Source organism: Prinia subflava, chromosome 17, assembly GCF_021018805.1.
Source record: "Prinia subflava isolate CZ2003 ecotype Zambia chromosome 17, Cam_Psub_1.2, whole genome shotgun sequence".
In the NCBI taxonomy this organism is placed as follows: Eukaryota; Metazoa; Chordata; class Aves; order Passeriformes; family Cisticolidae; genus Prinia; species Prinia subflava.
The window spans coordinates 2,531,898-2,551,634 of record NC_086263.1 but is presented as its reverse complement, the minus strand read 5'-3'; the positions used below and the strand labels follow the sequence as shown (position 1 = coordinate 2,551,634).

At 47.7% G+C, this 19,737-nt stretch overlaps 1 protein-coding gene across 5 annotated transcripts in view; it reads right to left on the bottom strand.

Moving 5' to 3' along the window:
* Positions 1-1,214: 1,214 nt before the first annotated feature.
* Positions 1,215-19,737, bottom strand: part of CREBBP (CREB binding protein) — a 96,326-nt gene continuing 77,803 nt past the window's right edge. For all 5 annotated transcript variants that reach the window (XM_063414786.1, XM_063414790.1, XM_063414787.1 and 2 more), the window contains 10 exons: positions 18,976-19,053; positions 18,415-18,482; positions 14,127-14,277; positions 13,221-13,367; positions 12,554-12,667; positions 11,988-12,153; positions 10,877-11,044; positions 7,755-7,916; positions 7,217-7,498; positions 1,215-5,561 (listed from right to left, as the gene is read on the bottom strand). In XM_063414786.1, the coding sequence (XP_063270856.1) occupies positions 3,393-5,561; positions 7,217-7,498; positions 7,755-7,916; positions 10,877-11,044; positions 11,988-12,153; positions 12,554-12,667; positions 13,221-13,367; positions 14,127-14,277; positions 18,415-18,482; positions 18,976-19,053 (3,505 nt within the window). In that variant the 3' untranslated portion in view covers positions 1,215-3,392. The remainder of the gene's footprint in view (positions 5,562-7,216; positions 7,499-7,754; positions 7,917-10,876; positions 11,045-11,987; positions 12,154-12,553; positions 12,668-13,220; positions 13,368-14,126; positions 14,278-18,414; positions 18,483-18,975; positions 19,054-19,737) is intronic.

The following is a 19,737-nucleotide window of genomic DNA, read 5'->3' as shown; positions in this document are numbered from 1 at the left end:
TGGCTCCAGCTCCCTTCCATCACTCCCTGGCAGTGTCCCGCTCTGCATTTTAAATCCCCGGCCGCGGAGAAGCGCAGGGAAGCACAGACTGCCCTGCACAGCAACCTCTGCGGTGCTCCCCCAGCTGCAGGGTGGCTGCTCCGTCTGCCCTGCACTGGAAGAACCACGGGCTGAAATCTGCTCTGGGACAAGCACATCCAGATCCCCCTGTAAGCCACGAGCTGCTGTCACTTACTGCTGTCCGCTGCCACCGCCTAGAAGGGACAACACCTACGGCTGCCTTTTACCAGTGACCGAGGGGGGCCGTCCCAGGCTGTTTGGCGGGAGGGCTCCTCTTCCTCCCCGCTTTGTTCTAACGCGTCCGGGAGGCAGGCGGAGCGGGAGCCCTCACACAGTGCTGCGGGCAGATCTGTGTCCCGGGGGGACAGGGATGAGCCGTGAGGGGAAGCCCAGCTGTGCGGGCAGCGAGAGGGAAAGCTCCCAGCCTGCGGCGGGAGGCAGCAGCAGAGCGGAGCAGGGTGGGCAGCTCGGGGAAAGACCAGAGAACCACTGCTGCAGCTTGACGTTCAGATTTAAGCACCTTCTTCCACTCCACAGTTCAGTGAGGGGAAGGTCTTATCCAGCCTCTTCAGTGGTAAAGCTCCTGCACCAAGCTCCAGGGCACTCTCGCCTTACAAATTCCCATGTTTCTAGGAGCTCTCCATCAGACAGGCCCTGGGAAAAGCCAGGCCCATCCAGGCTTCAGACATGCTGAATTTCACATCCACTCACAGGAGACTGGAGTGAAGCCCTCGAGGCTGCAGGGACTGCACCCCCAGCCCCTCCTGAGGCTGGATTTCAGCTCTGCATTTCCCTTCTCTGCCTGGTAAACAGCTGCTCTTGCCTAACACACCTGGCTATCGGACCCACATCGACCCCTTGGCGCTGTGACCTCGCCACACTCCAGGCTGTACTTAAACATCATTCCAGTATTTGCTTCCCATCCGCGGTTTTCCTCCACTCTTCCCCGGGAATGGGCACCACGCGAGCGGCAGCCGGGCCAGCGCAGCTCCGCGCTCCGGAGGGCTCAGCCCGGCCACCTCCGGAGGCAGCGCTTTAAAATGGAGGCTGCTTAGAGGAATTAGCGGGACTGAGCACAGCGATCTTAACCTCGGGCGTCAGGCTCCGCTGATCCCCACGGGCACCAGCCAAGGGGAACCATCCTTCAATCCAAGCAGTTTTACCAGCTTTTATTAGAAACACCAGCACATTTCAAGTTTCCTCTTTTTGATCACAAATATAGTATTTTTCCTCTTTTTAAGTACACAGCATGAGACACAGCATCAGGGCTTTCCACTTTTTTCCTGCTTTTTTTTACAGCAATTTCTTTTGGACAAGCTTTGGGTTTAGTGTTCACTGACCTCACCCCAGCCCCAAATTTTGACATCTTGAATTGCTGAAGACAATTGCGTGGGCAGATGAATCCAATGGTAGTGAAAAAGGACAATAGTTAAAAATTTGCAAGTAAAAGTTGAAGCAGAGACCCTCTCCAGTTAAAAACGATGCAGTGGTGCCGCAGCGCAGGGTTTTCACAGTAGGGGGACAAAAGTCGAGATCAAGATTTGCTCTTTTCCCCCGGTCTCCCCACCAGTGTCCCGATAAAAACGTTAAGGCTGGAGGAAGCGCTAAGTGGATGTGAAGAGCCCGGAGCTCCCCGGGCTCCGGCACAGCCCGTGTGCCCCCAGACGCCCCGAGCTCTGCGGGACGGAGCTTCGGGCTCGTCCTGCTTTGAGCTCACACCTACGCTGGGAAATTATCCCCGGACATTTAACTCCGAGAAAGCAATTCACTGAGGGGAGGAGGAGTGAGTGTCCCAGGGACAGGAGGGCATGGTGACAGGATATAAAGGGAACATGTACATGATTTGTTATTTTTTATTCCACAGAAAACCCTCAAATCTAGACTCAGAGTTAACAGCAGAAAAATAGTGTTAAAGTCAATAGGTTCATATTTTACTGTAGACTAAATAAATTAGCCTAGAATTAACTCAATACTCTCTATTTTCCTTTCATTGGTGATCCTTCTCTAAATTAATGCAGTTTTTTAAAAAGCAACGGCTATTAATAATTTATTCCAGTTAACCCTTACGGATGAACACCTGCAAAGAGTCGATGTGGGAACCGTTCCCCTCCGCTCTCCCTCCCCGAGAAGGAAACAGTCGCTAAGGGCTGTCAAACACGTGCTAGCTACAATATCCACGGGTCGTGCCTCTCCTGCCGCTGCTCTGCCTGCTCCGGGCCGTGAGTGAATCGTCATAGCTATGTCTTACAAAGAACATGATCGAAAAAAATATATAAATAAATAAAAACCTTAAACATTCTTACATGGATTTTAAAGAACAGAATACATGTTAAAAACTTCAGTAATTTATATCAATTTTAAGCAATACTTTATATACAATGGAAAAAAGACATGCATAGTCCAAATACAATGTTGAAAACAGCATTTTCATAACAAAAAACCCAAACACTAAGTGTTAATACCATGTACATGGATTCAAGAAGGACCACCCTTTTTGTCTGTTGCACACAGTTTATTTAACAATATGATATTATAAGTAAGAAATGAGTTTTTTTTTCTTTTTACCATTCTATACAGTGATTGAATCTTCTTGGATTTTCTTATTTATAGTAATTATAGCGCTTGCATGATTTACACTAGAATTGCTTTCCTCGTTTCAAGTTTCACACAGAAGAAAGAAAGAAAAGAATGTTTCTTCTCTATCCAGATCAGCACGGCCTAAGAGTGATCATCCCTAGTTCATCTAAGACCAGTTTTATCAGAGAAACAAAGCAACAATTTCTACATCTGCAAGACAAAGATTTTGGCGTTGGCCAATGTGTGCAAGAGTCAATTCCTATCTTCCCAGGGGTAATACTTCAAACGCCTGCAGAGTTCACTATAGAAAACAAAAATCTTCCCGCCATGTGTCAAAGTTACCGGGATACGCTATAATGTTGCATTATTTCAGGAAACAGTTTCTGAATATTATTTTTTTTTCTTCTTTTAAACGCAAATGTTTAAAGTCTTGAAAATACAAATAAAAAATATGAATATAATGAACTTGTTTTCCCCGTTAAAAAAAAGGTATGAGTCAACAGCAACAAAAAAATAAAAACCAAAAAAACCCACAAAAGAGACCAGATATTTTAACCGCCTGGCTTTAACAAAAAAATATATTCTTTGTATTGTTTTTTTTTTCTTTTTATTTTTAAACAGCAATTAATTCTTCCATCTGTAGGAAGCAGCAGTTCCATCTAGGATTCAAAACAACCCAGATGTCTGAATTTTTCAGTACAAAATATCCAAGAACACGAAAGGAAAGAAGAAACAAAAGTGATGCTCCCATAATGCTACAAACCCTCCACAAATTTCTCTAATGTGTCCCCGGTGGTGTCACCGACCAGAGACAATTCGTTAGACAACGCGCTGCGGTTGGGGGTGTTTAGTTGGGGAAGCATTGCACTCTGTTCTGGGTTGCCCAAGTGTCCCTGATCCATGGAGCTAGCCATAGTGACTGCGAGTCCTGGGTGGGGGGAACCAGTCTGGGGAGAGACGTGGTGCGGTGACGGCTGGGGCTGTATCCGGGGCGACGGGCTGGAATGTGGCGGCTGGGACTGGGGACGGGGAGACTGAACGGGCGCCGGGGACCGCACCTGGTTGCTGAGGGAGGTGGCGATCTGCTGGCCAGGGAGATGAGACGCCTGCGGCTGTCCTGAGAGCATGTGCTGCTGTGGGCTCATGGGGTTGGGCTGCCCGGGGGACCCTATCTGCTGCTTCATCTGCTGCTGCTGCAGGATGCGCTGCTGCAGGGCCTGCTGGATGTTGGGAGCGCCGTCCGCCCCCAGGCCGGGCTGGCCCATCTGGTTCAGCTGTCCCATCTGAGCCATCTGTCCCATGGAGCTCCCCTGTATGGATAGGTGCTGCTGCATCCGCTGCTGCTGCATGGCTTGGGGGTAACCTCCCGGCCCCTGGGGCTGCTGGAACTGGTTGTGTGCTGCCATCCCTCCTGCCATGCCGGCCCCTCCCTGCTGCTGCTGCTGCTGCTGTTGCTGCAGTAGCTGCCGCCTCAGGATCTCGCGGTACTGCGGGCTCATGTTGGCCATGCTGGGGTTGTGGCTGGGGTTCATGATGTTGATCGCTTGTCCCTGGGGGTTCATAGCTCCGATCCCTTGCTGCTGCGGGGGGACGCTCGGTCTCTGCACTCCGGCTTGCATCGTGTTCATGTTCTGCAGTCCCGCCTGCGCGTGCATGCCTGGCTGTTGCATGCCCGTCTGCGGCTGCTGCATCCCGGGCTGGGGCTGTATCCCCGCTTGCGGCTGCATCCCGGGCTGGTTCGCCACGTATTTGGCTGTTCTTTGCTTTATAAAAGCTGCCATAAGCTGAGGGTTGGATTTAAGGATATTAAGAACCTGCTGCTGCTGCTGCGGAGAACTGGGCGATTTCAAGGTCCTCAGCAAGTCCTGAAGTGCATTGGGGGTGATGCTCCGCGGCGGCTGCTGCACGCCCGGCATCCTGGGCCCCGCCACGGCTTGCGGCGTCGCCATGGGCATCACCGGTCTGGCCATTCCCGGCTGCATCGGCTGCTGCTGCGGCATGGGCGGCGACTGCCACTGCCCGGGCTGCATGTTGGGCATCACGGGGCCGCTCACGGGGCCGGGCCGCGGTACATTCATGCTCACTTGCGGCATCTGGTTCACCGAGCCCACCGCGGGGTTCACCAGCCCCGGGCGGCCGGGGGGCAAACCATTGTTCATGTTGTTGACCCTGTAGAGCTGCTGCTGCTGCTGCTGCGCCGCCTCTCTCTCGATCTGCCGCGCCGCTTCCACGGCGGCGGGCGGCGGCTGCGCCGGGGGCGGCGGCGCCGAGACCGGGTTGGCGGGCTTTCCTGTGGACACGGTGGTGGGGGGCTGGGTCCTGGACACGCTGGGGAAGCCGGCCGGTGACATACTTACAGGGGAGGGCTGGGGCTGGGGCGCGGGCTGCGGCGTCTGCGGCGTACTCGGCTGCTGCGTCGGGGTACCAGGCGTTGCTGAGGTAGGAGAAGGCAAACTTTGCTGAGGCACGTTGCGGGTGTTCATGGTAGCCATCCTTCTGCGCATGAGCTGAGCCTGCTGCAGGCGGTGCTGGATCTGCTGCTGTCGGAGCTTGTGTTTGATGTTGAGACAGAATGGCACGGGGCATTTGTTCTCTTGGCAGTGTTTGGCATGGTAGCAGCAAAGAGCTATGAGCTGTTTGCACACCGGACAGCCGCCGTTGGTCTTGCGCTTGCAGCCCTTGGTGTGCTGGACAACCCGTTTCATCTTCTGGCAGGATGGCAGCGCGCAGTTTGCGTTGCGGCACTGGCAGGCGTGGACGAGGGACTGGATGCAGCGCTGGATGCTCAGCCGTCGCGACTCCTGGGGGCTCTTGGACTGCTGCTCTCCCTGGTTGTTGCTCTCATCATCCAGACCCAGGCCCCACTTGACCATCTTGTGGTCGTGGCTCTTAGTGTTGTAGCAGTTGATGCAGAGGTCGTAGTCCTGCAAGAAAAGAGAACGCAGAGCTCAGCTGTGGCAGGGCACGAGCCACACGGGCAGAGGGCAGCGTGGTGCCAGGGGAGCAGCAGCAGCCCCTGCGCAGGCACAGCTGGGTGCTGGTGGGTACAGCCATGCAGAGCACGAGCAGGTGACAGTCACACGCTGTCAGCAGCTGCCACCTCACCTCACCTCACACCCGTGCTCAGCCAGGGGAGCAGCTGCACAGCCTGTCCAGGCACTGGGAGGGGCTTTGGGGCAGGGAGCGCAGCAGCCTCAGCAAAGCCAGCCTGCAATCACAGCTCTTCACTGTGGCAGCTAACAGTGCAGTCGAGGCCATCATTGTGTCATTTTGTTACATGAAAAAGTCTTGCAGAATTTTTTTTCAATTTTTCCCTTTTGATGACATTAACTGTTTATTCTTCTGTGATGTCTACTAGGGTGCCAACCCCTCCAACTAGTAAGACAAATCTGTGGTCACTCCTAAAAGGTAGGGTCTGGCTCTCCATTTATTTATCCTTAGTGTAATTACTGACAAATAATTACTACCCTTAAATACGTATTTTTAAAAATTTCTAAACAAGAGCAAGCTTCACACAAAGACAGTTACCTGAAAACCCTCACATTTTTGCTGCCCTGTCCCTTTTTTGGCTGGAGGAAGGGCACTCCCTTAGGCACCCAGAGGCAGCCTAAGGCCCTGCCTCCTTCCACCACCTAATTCCCTGCGTGTGTCCAATCCACGTCCTGCAGCCTCGCCTCTGGAAGCTCTGCTCACTGCTTTCCTCAGAGGGATTAATTAGGACTCTTCCCCCACAGACCTGGCAATGACTCGCAGTGCAAAAAGGAGGCTGCACTTATTCAAAATTCTTTTGTTCAGCTACAGCCAGAGGTCAACACAAGCCCTCCAAGAAGCCTCAAGCGCACCAGTACAGCCCCATGGATAACTCCTCTCTAACACAGGTCCTAAAATCTGAGCAATCTAGGATAGTGAAAGGTGTCCCTGCCCACGGCAGAGGGGAGGAACAGGATGGTCTTTGAGTCTCTTTCAACCTAAACCATTCTAAGATCCACAATTTTTTAAAATTAAGTTAAAAACTTGTCTATGCAGAGGAGCAGTAGCAGAACAGACTATGCAGCAGGGGCTGTTCCAGAGCATTGGTCTTTTTCATGTTGAGCAACTAAAGTAATTTATTCTAGAAGAAGAGGCACCCACCTCTTCTCTCACCTGGCAGTCACCTCCCCTTAAGGCTTAGCAGCCCTTTACCAGGATGGGCTTAACTGGGAGGAACTTTGGGGAATATCAAAAATCCCATCAAACCCAAGGGGGTCACCTCTCTTGTGGGGCAAGAGAGGGCTGAGATCTGAGATGCCCCACACATGACAGTGCAATGCCACCATCCCTCACTGACACTGCTGTGCCCCCTGTGCCCCACACGTCCCTCACTGACACTGCAGTGCCCCTGTGCCCCACACACCCCTCACTGACACTGCAGTGCCCCTGTGCCCCACACACCCCTCACTGACACTGCAGTGCCCCTGTGCCCCACACACCCCTCACTGACACTGCAGTGCTCCCTGTGTCCCACACACCCCTCACTGACACTGCTGTGCCCCACACACCCCTCACTGACACTGCAGTGCCATGTGTGCCCCACACGTACCTCGCAGACGGTGCAGTGCCACCTGGTCTCCACGTGGTGCTTGCACTCGTTGCAGGTGTAGACGAAGCGATCCTGCCCCTGCGTGTGCAGCTCCACCAGCATGCACAGCGTGGACCACTTGGAGCGGCGCAGGGACGAGAACTCCCAGTGCTTGTCTCGGGCCAGCGTGAGGAAGGCGTCCCGCCCGTCCATCAGGTCACAGCTCAGCAGCGGGTCCGGGTCCACGATGGGGTGCAGGGTGTTAATCACAGGCCCCGCGTGTAAATGAATCACAAAAAACACCTGCAGGTCAACGGGGGAGAAGCAAAAGGCAAAGAGGTCAGGTGATGTTGCAGGAAGGAGCTCGTGTTCTCTGCAGTGACAACCTGATCTAATTAACTTAGTTTAGGCTAATCTCTTCCAATATGTTGTTATGCAACAGAAACATTCCTAGCCCAACCACAGGGTTTATTCCTCCTGATTTTTCAGTTCTGAATATCACCATGCCTGCACTTACAGGAATAAACCTTTCTCCTTTTACAGCAGATTTCCACAGTACCTCTTTATGCTTCTCCATGGTGGCGTAGAGCTTCTGAGACAGGTCATTGGACACGTTTGGCATGCTGGGCTTCTTCTTGTTAGCTCTGCTGATGCTGCTCTTATTCTTGTTGGTTTTTTTGTTGTTCTTTTTCTTGGCATTCTTGCTGTCGCCCTGGCTCCCCTGCAATAAAGGCACGGGGAAGATGTTACACTTTGGAGAGCGCTCTCCCATTCACCGGGCTCACAGTGACACACTTCTGCTGTCAGGAATAGAACTTGGTTCCAATGCCTGCAAATCAGCCCTCCTGTGTTAAATATATCCTATTTTCCAGGAAAAAATCAAAAGCCAAACTGGCAGGCAAACAAATCCAAACACTGTTTAAAAATAGACTTTCAAAGTATGTATACATTAAAATATTCCCATTTTACACTGATTATTTTTCCTTCTCCAACATTATACTTCAGCTTCCACTGCTTTAGATCTTGCAGCTGATGATAAAATGACACAAATAATATGAACTTAAAATTCCAGGAGTGCAGTACTTTGCTTTGCTGTGCATTTGGTGTGTCACACACTCACCTGAGATCTGATTTAATGCTTGTTTTTACTGCACAGATTTAGGGCTAGGACACAGGTAAGAACATGCAGGATTCGAATTGAAACCAACAAAACACATTCTCCATCCTGCAGACTTCCAGCTGCACGTGCAGCTCCCAAAAAATAATCTCCAAAAGCTCCACTTGTGCCCAAGTTACAACACAGGCCACAGTGGCCACACACTGAATGTTAGATGTAAGTAAAGAGAGGGAAAAATAGCAGATGATGCTATTTAGATGACCTGGGAAAACAGAAATAACTTTCAGAGTTCTCATGTCCTTAAAAAATCAAACCCCAAGCCCTCGGAGGGGAGGGCTCAGGAAAAACCCCTCTCCAACTTCTAGAATGTTGGTCATCATAAAATTAAAAATAAGCTACTGAAATACTTGGATATATATAAATATAAATATACACACATGAACAGTATGTACAAGCAAACACAGGGTTTATCCACGGACTTATTTATTCCAGGAAAACAAAAATATTCTAACTGCAGAAAGCAATTCTATTTATAGACTGCTACCATCCTTCCAGTCCATTAATTAGGTTTGGACAGGAATTCCCTGTCCACTCCTGGGTTCTCCCTAACTAATTTTGTGGATTTTCTGACCAAACCCTATTTTATGGGAAACCAGAGTGAGCCTTAAGTGACTTGAAGGGATTCAGGAGTGACCTGTTTTATGTTCCCACCGTGACTGCCCCCAGCTTTCCTCCCACTTGATGGAACTGGAGCCTGCCCTCCTTTGCCTCCACATCCTCAAGCACCAACTGAGATCTTAAAATTTAAACACCAAAAGGCAGAACAGACTGAAACTTATCGAACGAGCCAAGTCCAAGTTTTCTTTCTACTCCACCTTTGGCAAGTTTATATTTGGCAAACTGCACAAAGTATTCCAAGCTGTTTTAAGGGGTTGTGTTTGTGCCATTTCATTCTGCCACTGAGCCACATCAGCCAGAGATGCTGACGGACGGGTCCTGGGGAGCCTCAACCTTCAGAACCTTTGCCAACAGCTCTGAGTATTTACCACCTCTTTGGACTCCCCCTGACTGATACCTGCAGCACATGTTCACTGCAGGAAGCTTTCTCTTCACAGATACAAAATTTAGGATGAACTGAAGGCAGACTCTGTGCCACCTCAGTCCCAAAATCCACGTGGTGCTCGTACCCACGGAGATCCCACTGTGGGCAGTTTCCTCCAGTGATCCAGTCCAGGTGCCTGCACTGGGGAAGTTCTCCCTTTTAAATCTGCTCCTTTTCCTGAGTCAAGTGGCAAAGTCCCCACTGGGGGTGCAGCTGTGCCCCCCTGCTGCCCCAGGCACTAAGTGGGAGCACAGGGATGTTCCTGCCTCATCTCACTTTAGGCCACGACTTGTCTGAGTTCACAGTGAACTGTTCTGGGCTCCCTCAAACACCTTTTTCCCCCTCCTAGATGCAGAGTAAATGCTCCCACCACTGTTTTCCCTGATCTACTGGAAGTGATCCTGTCAGCAAGAGAGGGCTGCAGCCTCATTCCAAGCCTTGACTTCCACTTCCTTTTATACAGCAGAGTTTGCTGAACCATCTCAATATTCAAAGTCACATTCAGAAGGAACAAAGTGAAAGCTGTTAACTTTGTGGTTCCATAAAACAGCCACAAACTGTATTAACTTTGAAAGAGCTGCTAAGGTTTAGCAGAAGGAACTTTCTGACATCACAAAGTTGATGGATTAAGGTCCATCCCCCCCATCAATCCCATGTAACACAGACTGAAGGCAGCCACAGCATCTGAACTTAAAGGGGCTTTCCCTACATAAACCTTTTGGTTCTCCCTCAACCTATTAGACTTCAGATTTTCCTGCAACATTTATTTTCAAAACATCTTGCTGCAAATCTCAAGTAAAGGGGACGATATAAAAGTGCTGAGACCATTTGGTTGCAGATAAAATCAAGACAGAAATAAAAATGAATGATGACATTCTGTCCAGGGCCCTGAAAAACTTGGTTGTTGGGTTTTTTTTGGTTTTTTATTTGGTTTGGTTGACTTTTATAGACAAAGAGAGAATGTTGGTGGAGGAACAGCACCATCAGGATCAACATTTCCCACCAACGCAAAGCCTGCAATAAACACTTTTAAATTTCAGCCCTTTGCTGTTGCAAATGACTACAAGTACCTGTGCTTAAATAACAGCCACGTTTCATTCAGCTTTGAAAAACCCAGCACCTTTCAAAATGCTGGAGGTGCTTTGCAAAGGTGTGAACCAGAAGCTCAGCCAAATGACTGTAAGCAAATGTAGCGTGGCAAAAGCAGCTTAACACATTTCTCTGAGAAGAGAGATGCTGAACTGACATCAGTGACTTCTGAAGCTGTTAAAAGAACCCAAACCAAGCCATCAGTAGATTTGTTAACCAACAAGAAAAACAGAAATGCAGTTAAAGGGCCCCCTGATTTCATGTCTGCTGTAAATGATCTTCTCTGGTTTATTTGATGTGACCTCTCTATATTAAAGCAGTGATCACCAGCTCTGTGAGATAAGGGAAAATAAGGCACACAAAGCTAACCCACCTCTGTTGTTTCACTAGCTGCAGTGCTCTCCTCCTTCTTCCTCTCCTCCTCCTCCTGCTCCAGCTCCTTGATGCTTTCCTCCAGCACGTTGGGCCAGAAATCGCCCTCGAAGTAAGGCAGCTCCTTGGCACTGGTCAGCCTGTCCTCGGTGGCTTGTTTGAAGATGTCCTGGTGAGCACATCACACCACAGAGGAACAAATAAATAAATGAAGATCACCCAGGAGAGAGAGGAGAACCAGAGGCACGGCCCAGAGCTGCAGTGAGCACTGGGCCTCACCCACAGCCAGGAGCTGCCCCTGCCAGGCTCCTTCTCTGGGGCAGCTCCAGATCCAGCCCGGCAATCCCAGCACAGCCCCACTCCCTGCTCCAGCTGAGGATCAGTGCTGAGGCTTTCCTGACCCCCTCATGCCATCAGTTCATGCTCCTGATGTGATGGGAGACACCAAGATACCCCTGGAGAATGCAGCTGACCCCTGCCTGGCTTCACAGCCCCTTATCAGGAGACCCAGATTTCCCAGCTCTTTGCTGCACCCATGACAAGGCTTGTTAGAGGCTGTTCCTACTCCACACATTTAGGAACTGTCATCTGCCATCAAAACATCCATTTTTTTCCAGCACTGTCACTACCATTAAGGAATTCTTGTAAATTTTAGCATGAAAGGAGTGGCAAATTCTCCCTTTGCCACCTTCTACTTATTTCCTTGGCTTCATGTGTGATATTCTCCAGTTATGAAAATCATTCTTGTCATTAGGAGCTCTTTTATTTCACACTAGTGGGGTCCAGCATTCACCTGCTCCTCCAGAATCACCACAAACAAACAGCTTCTGTAAACCTTGACAAATTCCATATTTCCTTGCCTAGAAAATTCAGTGAAAGAAAAACACACAAAGGCAGGTTCTTGCAGATTTCCTTTCGTGCAGACACCAAATCTAAGGAATTTTCAGCCTGAAAGGCAGAACCTCAAGAAAATCCAAGAAAATGAAGACACTGGCTGAGAATAAACCCCTTGTACAACATTACTCCACTTTTCAGGTGTTATGAAACAATAGTAGCTCCCTTCAAATGAAAACACTATAAAAAATTAAATCAGAAATTAAACAGCAACAAACCTTGTAGTCGTGAATGATTCTCTCAGCAAATGCCTTGTCCAGCATCTTCTTATACCACTCTTGCAAACGTTTGGGTTTGGGTATTTTCTGGTCAGGTGGGTGGCAGTGAAAGATGTAATCATCTCCCTCACTGGGGGGACAGGCCCAGATGTGCCCTGTCACATACCTGTGTCACACACGACAAACAACATCTGTGACTCCCACCAGAAAACGAACTCAAACCCAGTTACAAACACAGACCTCTGGCTTTAGTTTAAATTTCTAAGATCTTTTTCTTTGTCACGAAGATGCTGAGGCAATAACCTGTATTCTGACAAGGGATAAGGTCAGGGATATAATAACAAAGCTCAAACATCAAGTGAACCTCTGATCAAATGAGTGATGTGCTGCCAGTTCAGCAATCCCAACAATAAAAACCCCCTTAGCGACAAAACCCCACTTTCTGTCCCCACTGCAGAGGAGACGTTCCCTCCACGCATCTCAGAGAGCCCAGAAGGAAACAGAGAGCGCCCCAGGAGAAGGAAACACTGAAGGCTGAGGTTTCTTTCCCCCAGGCTCTGACTCACCCCAGTTTCTTCACGTACTCCAGGTAGCCGATGAGGATCTCGTGGTACACGGCGGTGCGCAGGCAGCGCGGCCGGAAGAAGTGGATGCTGTCCAAGTAGGAGATGTACACGCGCCTGCAGGGAGAGGGACATCAGGGCTGCCCTGACTGCTGCACTGCACAAACTGCAGCAAGGCTCAGTAATGCTGAGGGGGTTTTAGTGCATATTTAACCATCTTAACGTGGTGTGAACAGCCCTCAAAAGCAAAAGAGGGGCAGCACTCTTTTTAGACACCAAGGATATACATCGAGAGGCAAACTTAAAAGCAGAATCTAAGAAATGTCACATTTTTGTTGTGGTATTTGACTTCCCTTCGAAGTCACCTGCAGTCCTACAGCAGGACGGGCTAGTGCCCCAGACCTGGCATGTCCCAAAGGTGTGCCAGGGGCTGCCCAGGGGATCTGGAGGATGCCCAGAGTACCTGCAGGATGCCCGGGGGTACCTGGAGGATGCCCGGGGTACCTGGAGGATGCCCAGAGGTATCTGGAGGATGCCCAGGGGATCTGGAGGATGCCCAGGGGTACCTGGAGGATGCCCAGGGGTACCTGGAGGATGCCCAGGGGTACCTGGAGGATGCCCGGGGGTACCTGGAGGATGCCCAGGGGTACCTGGAGGATGCTGGGGGTACCTGGTGTTGGGAGGGGGGCAGTCCGAGCCGTACTCCTGCACGTGCATCCCAAAGAAACACACGTCCACCCCGTCGATCTCCTCGAACGCAAACAGAGCTTTGGTACGGTAAGGGAAGGACTCTGACATCTCACCAGAGTCCACAAATCTGCAGGAAGGGGCAACAGGAGGAAAAAAAAAACCCAAACAGAATGCCAGTTATTAAAGCAGTGTCCTATCAGAGCGAGGGGATTATTTTCAACCTTATTTTTAACTCCTTAGGAACATTTTTATGCAGGAGTTAAATGGGGTGAGAGCAGAGCTACAGGAAAACAGGAGTCCTGTTCCTGTAAATTCATGGAAAGATTGTTTCCATACAGAACACAGACTGAACAGGCCAGCACTGAGCACATGAATATCCTCAGAAACCACAAGCCTTTAAATAGGTTACAGAGCAGAAAATGTGATGCATCAGTATGAAGTGATGTCACAAACACAGTTTTTATGAATTTAACCCAAAATACTTCATAGACTAAAGCTTTTAAACTTTTCATTTATAAAGAAGCAAATTAAAAATCACTCCTGAAAGCTGAAGTGTTTCTAAAAACACAACAAAATGAAGGAAGAGTAAGGAAGAGAATCTCAGCAACTGCTCCAAATAAACTGTGAATTTATAATCAAAATGTGGTCACTCTCAAGATGTAGTGACACAAACTCCCAGAATCATAAGCATGGATGTCCCCCTTGCCCCAAAATAGTCACTTCCTCTGCATTTTTTAACCTTTCATAATCCTAACCATGCCCAAATTTCAACAATGTGCAAAGCCATTAAGGTGCAAATTGGCAGAATTTTACAATGGCCCTGCAAGGAGGCTTCAAAATAAAATAAATAGAAAGGATTGCATTCATTATAATTAACAGGACTAACCTGGATTTCATTCCTGGTTTAACTTCTACGGTCTTATCTGAACTTGCCACCACTCTGACAAAGACCTCTCCAGCCTCAGGATGGTTCTGACGCCGCAGGAATTTGTTCACTCTGTCCTCCAAGTGGTTCCCTAAACGTGTGGTCTGCAGCCCTGCAGGGAGGGGAGAACAGGGCCATGGAAATGTTAACACTGCAGCAGTCTGTGCTCAGCAGCTCCTGCAGCTTCCTCCTCTGGATGGAAGTGGGGTTTTTTTCCTTTTTGTTTTACCTCTGTATGAAAATTGGGTGGTTTTATTTATACAGTCAGAATTAAGAGAAGCAGAGCCATCCGTGCCTTTCCCCAAAAGGAAACCCCCCTTGCTTTGCACACCCCTCTGTGGCAGCTGAACCCACTGGAGTGGCACAATTACCCTGGAAGTGAACTAACAAAGGCAGCTTTACGTAGCATTTCTCAATTTCAGGCTGATTTTATGAACCCTGCAAATGTTTCCTCCTCCCAAGCCCACTCTGGCTGGCTGACAGAGATTACATCACTTTACAGATCTGGCTCCGTGCCACACCTTTTCAAGCGAAGCAAAGCAAATCAACAGAAATGAAAAGCCTTTTGACTTCAGTGGAGATTTCATTGCTTTTGCTTTTCTTTTCAAGAGAGCTTTTGGACTGTACTTGTGGCAATCTGCACACCAAGGTTAAATAGCTCCTGCCCAGAGATGGAGGTCTTGGGGAGTTCAGGTCCACAGATTGTGCAGATGCCCTCGCTGCATCTTTACATTCACAATTGGCTTTTGTGGGGAGAGCTGGGCTTGTGGTCTTACAGGATGTGATGGTTTTCAAATAAATCCACAACAAATTACAAAAACCACGATGATATGGGGTTAAATTGAGAAAGCAGAAGGACCCCACTGTTTTGACTTGAAGATTTATGACTATTTCTCTTATCCTGCTGTACTTATTTTACCACTCATATTTCTACTTCACTTTATGGTCAATCTGCTTTCTTTTACAAAGTGATGGTGTAATCTACAGATGCTCATTTTAATAAAATACATTGAATTTTCTGCTCTCTGTTACTTCATTTCTCAGTTGCTATTTGGCTCCTGACACAAGGCCCTCGGTTCTTCCCTGACTCCTGAGCCTGCACACAGAATTCTGCAGTGAAATATCTGTGCTAAAAATTACTTCAGGCTCCAATACTGGGTAAAAAACTCACATATACTCAAAGGACTATCTCACTTTCTAAGGGATTTATACACTTAAAATTTTATTTTATAGAATCATGGAATGGTTTGGGTTGGAAGGGCCCTTAAAGCTCATCCAGTGCCACCCCTGCCATGGCAGGGACACCTTCCACCATCCCAGGCTGCTCCAAGCCCTGTCCAGCCTGGCCTTGGGCACTGCCAGGGATGCAGGGGCAGCCACAGCTGCTCTGGGCACCCTGTGCCAGGGCCTGCCCACCCTCCCAGGGAACAATTCCTTCCCAATATCCCACCCATCCCTGCCCTCTGGCAGTTTAATTATGATCAGTTTACAGAAATTGCCAAAGGCAGCAATCTTGATTTACATCTTTTCACTTGTCCCGTTGTCCAGTCAGATTCTGAGGTCATAACCAGCACAAGACAGCCTAAATATCATTTACCTGGGACTAATTAATAATTTGAATTAAACAATGCAATTTAAAGGCAGGTTGAAGTAAGAACACCATGCCCTTTACCAGTTCCAACACACTGAGCCTCTCCCCCAGGATTCCCATTCCACTGTACTGGCCTTTCCACATGAAACCACAGGGGGAGGACTTTAAGGGAAATTCACAAATACTTCATGAGGGAATTGTTCTGTTCTGTTGATTTCTCTGAAGACAAACAGAAAAAGAAGAAGGGGCCCCATTTCAGCTGATGAGTGGGAACATTTTTAGAAAGCCACTGGAGTTAACTCCACTGTGTTGTTGTGTTTTCATCTTGTCATCTTCCCAATGCTAAGCAACCCAGGGATATCTGCTTCCTTCCTTATGCTGCAATGCACGAAAGCTTGGAAACCAACAAACCCAAAAAGACCAGATAGGGAGATAAAAGAAATAGGCAGCATTAAAATTACATGTACTGTAAGGAAAGGATCTAAAAGTTGCATTTTTTGATGTATTAGAATTTGAAAGTTGTTTGAGAAAGCAGTTGGATTTTGGTTCTTGGATAGTTCTCATATATCCACCTCTAAAAAAAGCTCAAAGTTCAGTGAAAACTGCAGTGCAAATCTGAGAAAAGCCATCCAAACTGCTGAGAAGAAACCTCCAGCAAAGGTCTGTGACAGCAGCAATGGCCAGACCTTTGTTAGTGGATAAGTGATTGAACAGAGAGGAAGAAAGTTCAACTCCTGTGACTTCTTGTCAGGAAACTACTTTGGGTGACTTATTTGTCAGGATATCTTTTGTCTGTGAACCTCTCTGCATTGGCTACTGCTGAGGTGATAGTTGTAGATTTTCTTAGCAAAATAAATACTTCAAAAGTTCAGGGTTCCCAGCAGAACCCAGCTGCACACTGGTTAGAGTGGGCAGGCCATCATTAAAGTAACCAATTTCACTCAGTACACATTGGGAATGTGAATGATCCACAGGAGCTGAGGGATGTGTGGTCTTGGTTATCACCAGTTGTGCCTTCATGCTTGAAGGAGTGGAGAAACACTGATGGCAACTTGGGCAGTAAATGTTTTTTAAGAAGAGGGAACATGTTAATGTTTCAAACTTCCACTGCTCAGGTTTGTTTTCAGGTCAGCAGCAAGAGCAAGGCTTTGATGACAAGAACAGACTCTCCCCTCCCTGCTCCTGCATTCCCAGCAGAGCACTGCTAAGGAAAGCTGATCTCCAGAGCTGAGCCCACCAGTGACTACAGCTGGCAGCAGCCTCAGATCCTCGGGGGAGAAAGACAAGACAGCCAAACAGCAGGGAAAGGAGAGGGACAAGGAGGGAAGGAGAAAAAGCACCATTATTTCCCTGTCCAGAACCTTCAAATAACTGCATACCCAAACTTTAACCAGAACAACTGCAGATATCCAGGGAATCACACACTTAATTTTAAGGAAATTTACATCAATACACACTGTAAAGTCAGCACAGAACAGAAGAGACATCCATCTAAATGGGTATCTAAAACTACAGTTGGATTTCATAGTTTTATTAATGTTCTCCTCCAATTTTAATCTGTCTTTAATGAGACTAATTTAGGCCTCTTTAACAAAATTCTCTTGAGTGCATCAGGTTACTCCAGAGACCGTTCTGATTACTGGATCCTCCCATGCCTCACACAACATCATCACCTGCAAATTACCCCCTTCACATCTCCTGCTACACAATCAACCACACACAAAGTTATCAAGAAGTCACATTTTAAATGCAAAACCTTGCCTTTATCCCAGCTTGGAAGTTTCAGGCTTGTGCAGACAATATCACCCAGTAATACCCAGAACTTCTAAGGATCAAGGGTGCACAAGGGAGGAATGAAGTGTCCCTGCAAGTTCTGCTTGTTCAAGTGCCTGGATCCCCCCTTGGTGTCTACACTCACTTTATTTTTCTGCTCTCTGCACTGACTCTGCATTTCCAACACCAGCCCCTGCTCTTCCCCCACCTAACCTGCACAAATAAAAATGGCCCAGTTGTGTTCCCCGATGTCAAATGCCTGCAGAAAACCCCGTGTAAGGGTTCTGGAGACTGAGACAACCTGACCTGGCTGAGACAACCTGACCTGGGGCATATCCTGGCCCTCTCTTCAGTGCCCATTTCTACAAGAACATGGCAATGGTTACTGCCAGGAGTGGAAGGAGTGACTCAGTTCTTACCCCACCCCCCGTTCTGGAGGCAAGGAAAGCTCTTGCCACCCTTTGGTGCTTGGCAGCAGCACCTGAACTGCAGCACCATTGGTCCTCCAGGTTACTGGAAGGGCACAGAGGGGACAAACATTTCATTACAGCTCCAACACCACATGGAAACCTGGCTGAATGCAGCCAGTGAAGCACTCACAGCCCCGTGCTCCCTCTGTTCTATTTGTCTCTCTTTTTGCTTTCTAACCTGAGAAAAACAAGGACAGAGATGTCAAACACACCAAGCAGCAACAAGACTGACCACAAACACATAAACAGCAGGGCTTTAAAATGTTGATTAAAATTCTGACAGCCTCAGGCTATGCTGCTCCCCACTTTGCCAACGTTCCTGTGCTGTCTGTCATGACAGCACAAAGTCTCAATCAAAAACCCATTAGGGGTGGCAGGGAGAAGATGGAGATAAAAACAGAAATACCAAACTCACTTTTAGCACTGAATTTGTTTTCTTTGCGTGTTCTACCAGTTTTCTTCAGACAATTATCACAGACAAACCTATTGAGGAAAAAAAAAAGCCAAAAATTTAGCATAAACCCATTATTGGTGAGCTTAAACCCAATGTTTGAACATGTAATTTAAATGTCAGAGTACAATATATTTTTCTCTGGCTTTGAACAGCTTATTTCACTCCATTTTGGGGGGATTTAAAGCTTTTATGAGCTGGTTTAACTCTGCCAGGCAGTTACACCTGCATTTGTGTTCTGTGCACACAAACTCCCCTCCAGCCAGCTGCCCTTGGTTAAGGGTTAGAAAGAAACCACACAAATCTGTGTGGATGAATATACACATTTTCACCTGAATATACTGAAATAAGACCCAAACACCAAAAAAAAAAAGGTATTTTATTTTAAAATGCTTTGTCCCTTTGTACCCAGTTCTGTAAAAGGCTGTGGCAACATATTAATGAATAAAGGCAGAAAGTCTTTAATTATATAAACTACATCGGTCTCATTATACAAGGGGTAAAAAACTAACAAATATCTCTTACCCTGAAGGCCAAATAATATCATAATGTAGCACACAAATCTGGTGCATCTTCCGACCACACTCTTTGCAGTCAACAAACCTGAAGAGAAAAAAACAGCAGCAAATTACTTTGGGTGTCAGGTAAGTAATTTTCCAGAATTCAGCATTAAAAAAGGACTTGCCAATCCTCTGCTAAGAACTGTATCAACCTCACCAGGATTTACATCTAAGTTTAAAGAAGTACTCAGAATAGATTCAGATGTACATCTATCAATCCACATGCAAGTTATATATATATATATCTATACCTATATATAAATTGAAAAATGTGCTGGTTTAAAAATCTGAAATAGGCTGTCATGTTCAACTTTTTCTGGATCTTTTCTATTCTTTTCTAAGCAGAGTCCCAGTTTCACAGAATCCTCAACAATACCTCCACAGATTTAATTCTGAATTGCTGCAACAACCACAAGCTGAATAAATGGTTGCTCAACTCACTGTAAATGTAAGAACTAGTCATTCATGAACCACCCTGCCAAAAAAACATGTATTAACTTGTCTTTGCCTGCATGGCTCTGCTGTAGTCTTTGGTTTTATCTTTTGTTTTCTGATCAAAAAAATACATCAGAATTCTTTTTTTGGATGGGAAAACTGTTGAGGTTTTCCCAGTTTTGAGTGCAGCAAAGGTTAAGAAGCCAAATGCACTGGGGTCTGTCTCAGTCCAGCCTTCCAGGCCTGGGGAGGGGCTCTATTCAGAATTTGCAATGATAAGCAAAGGAATCCA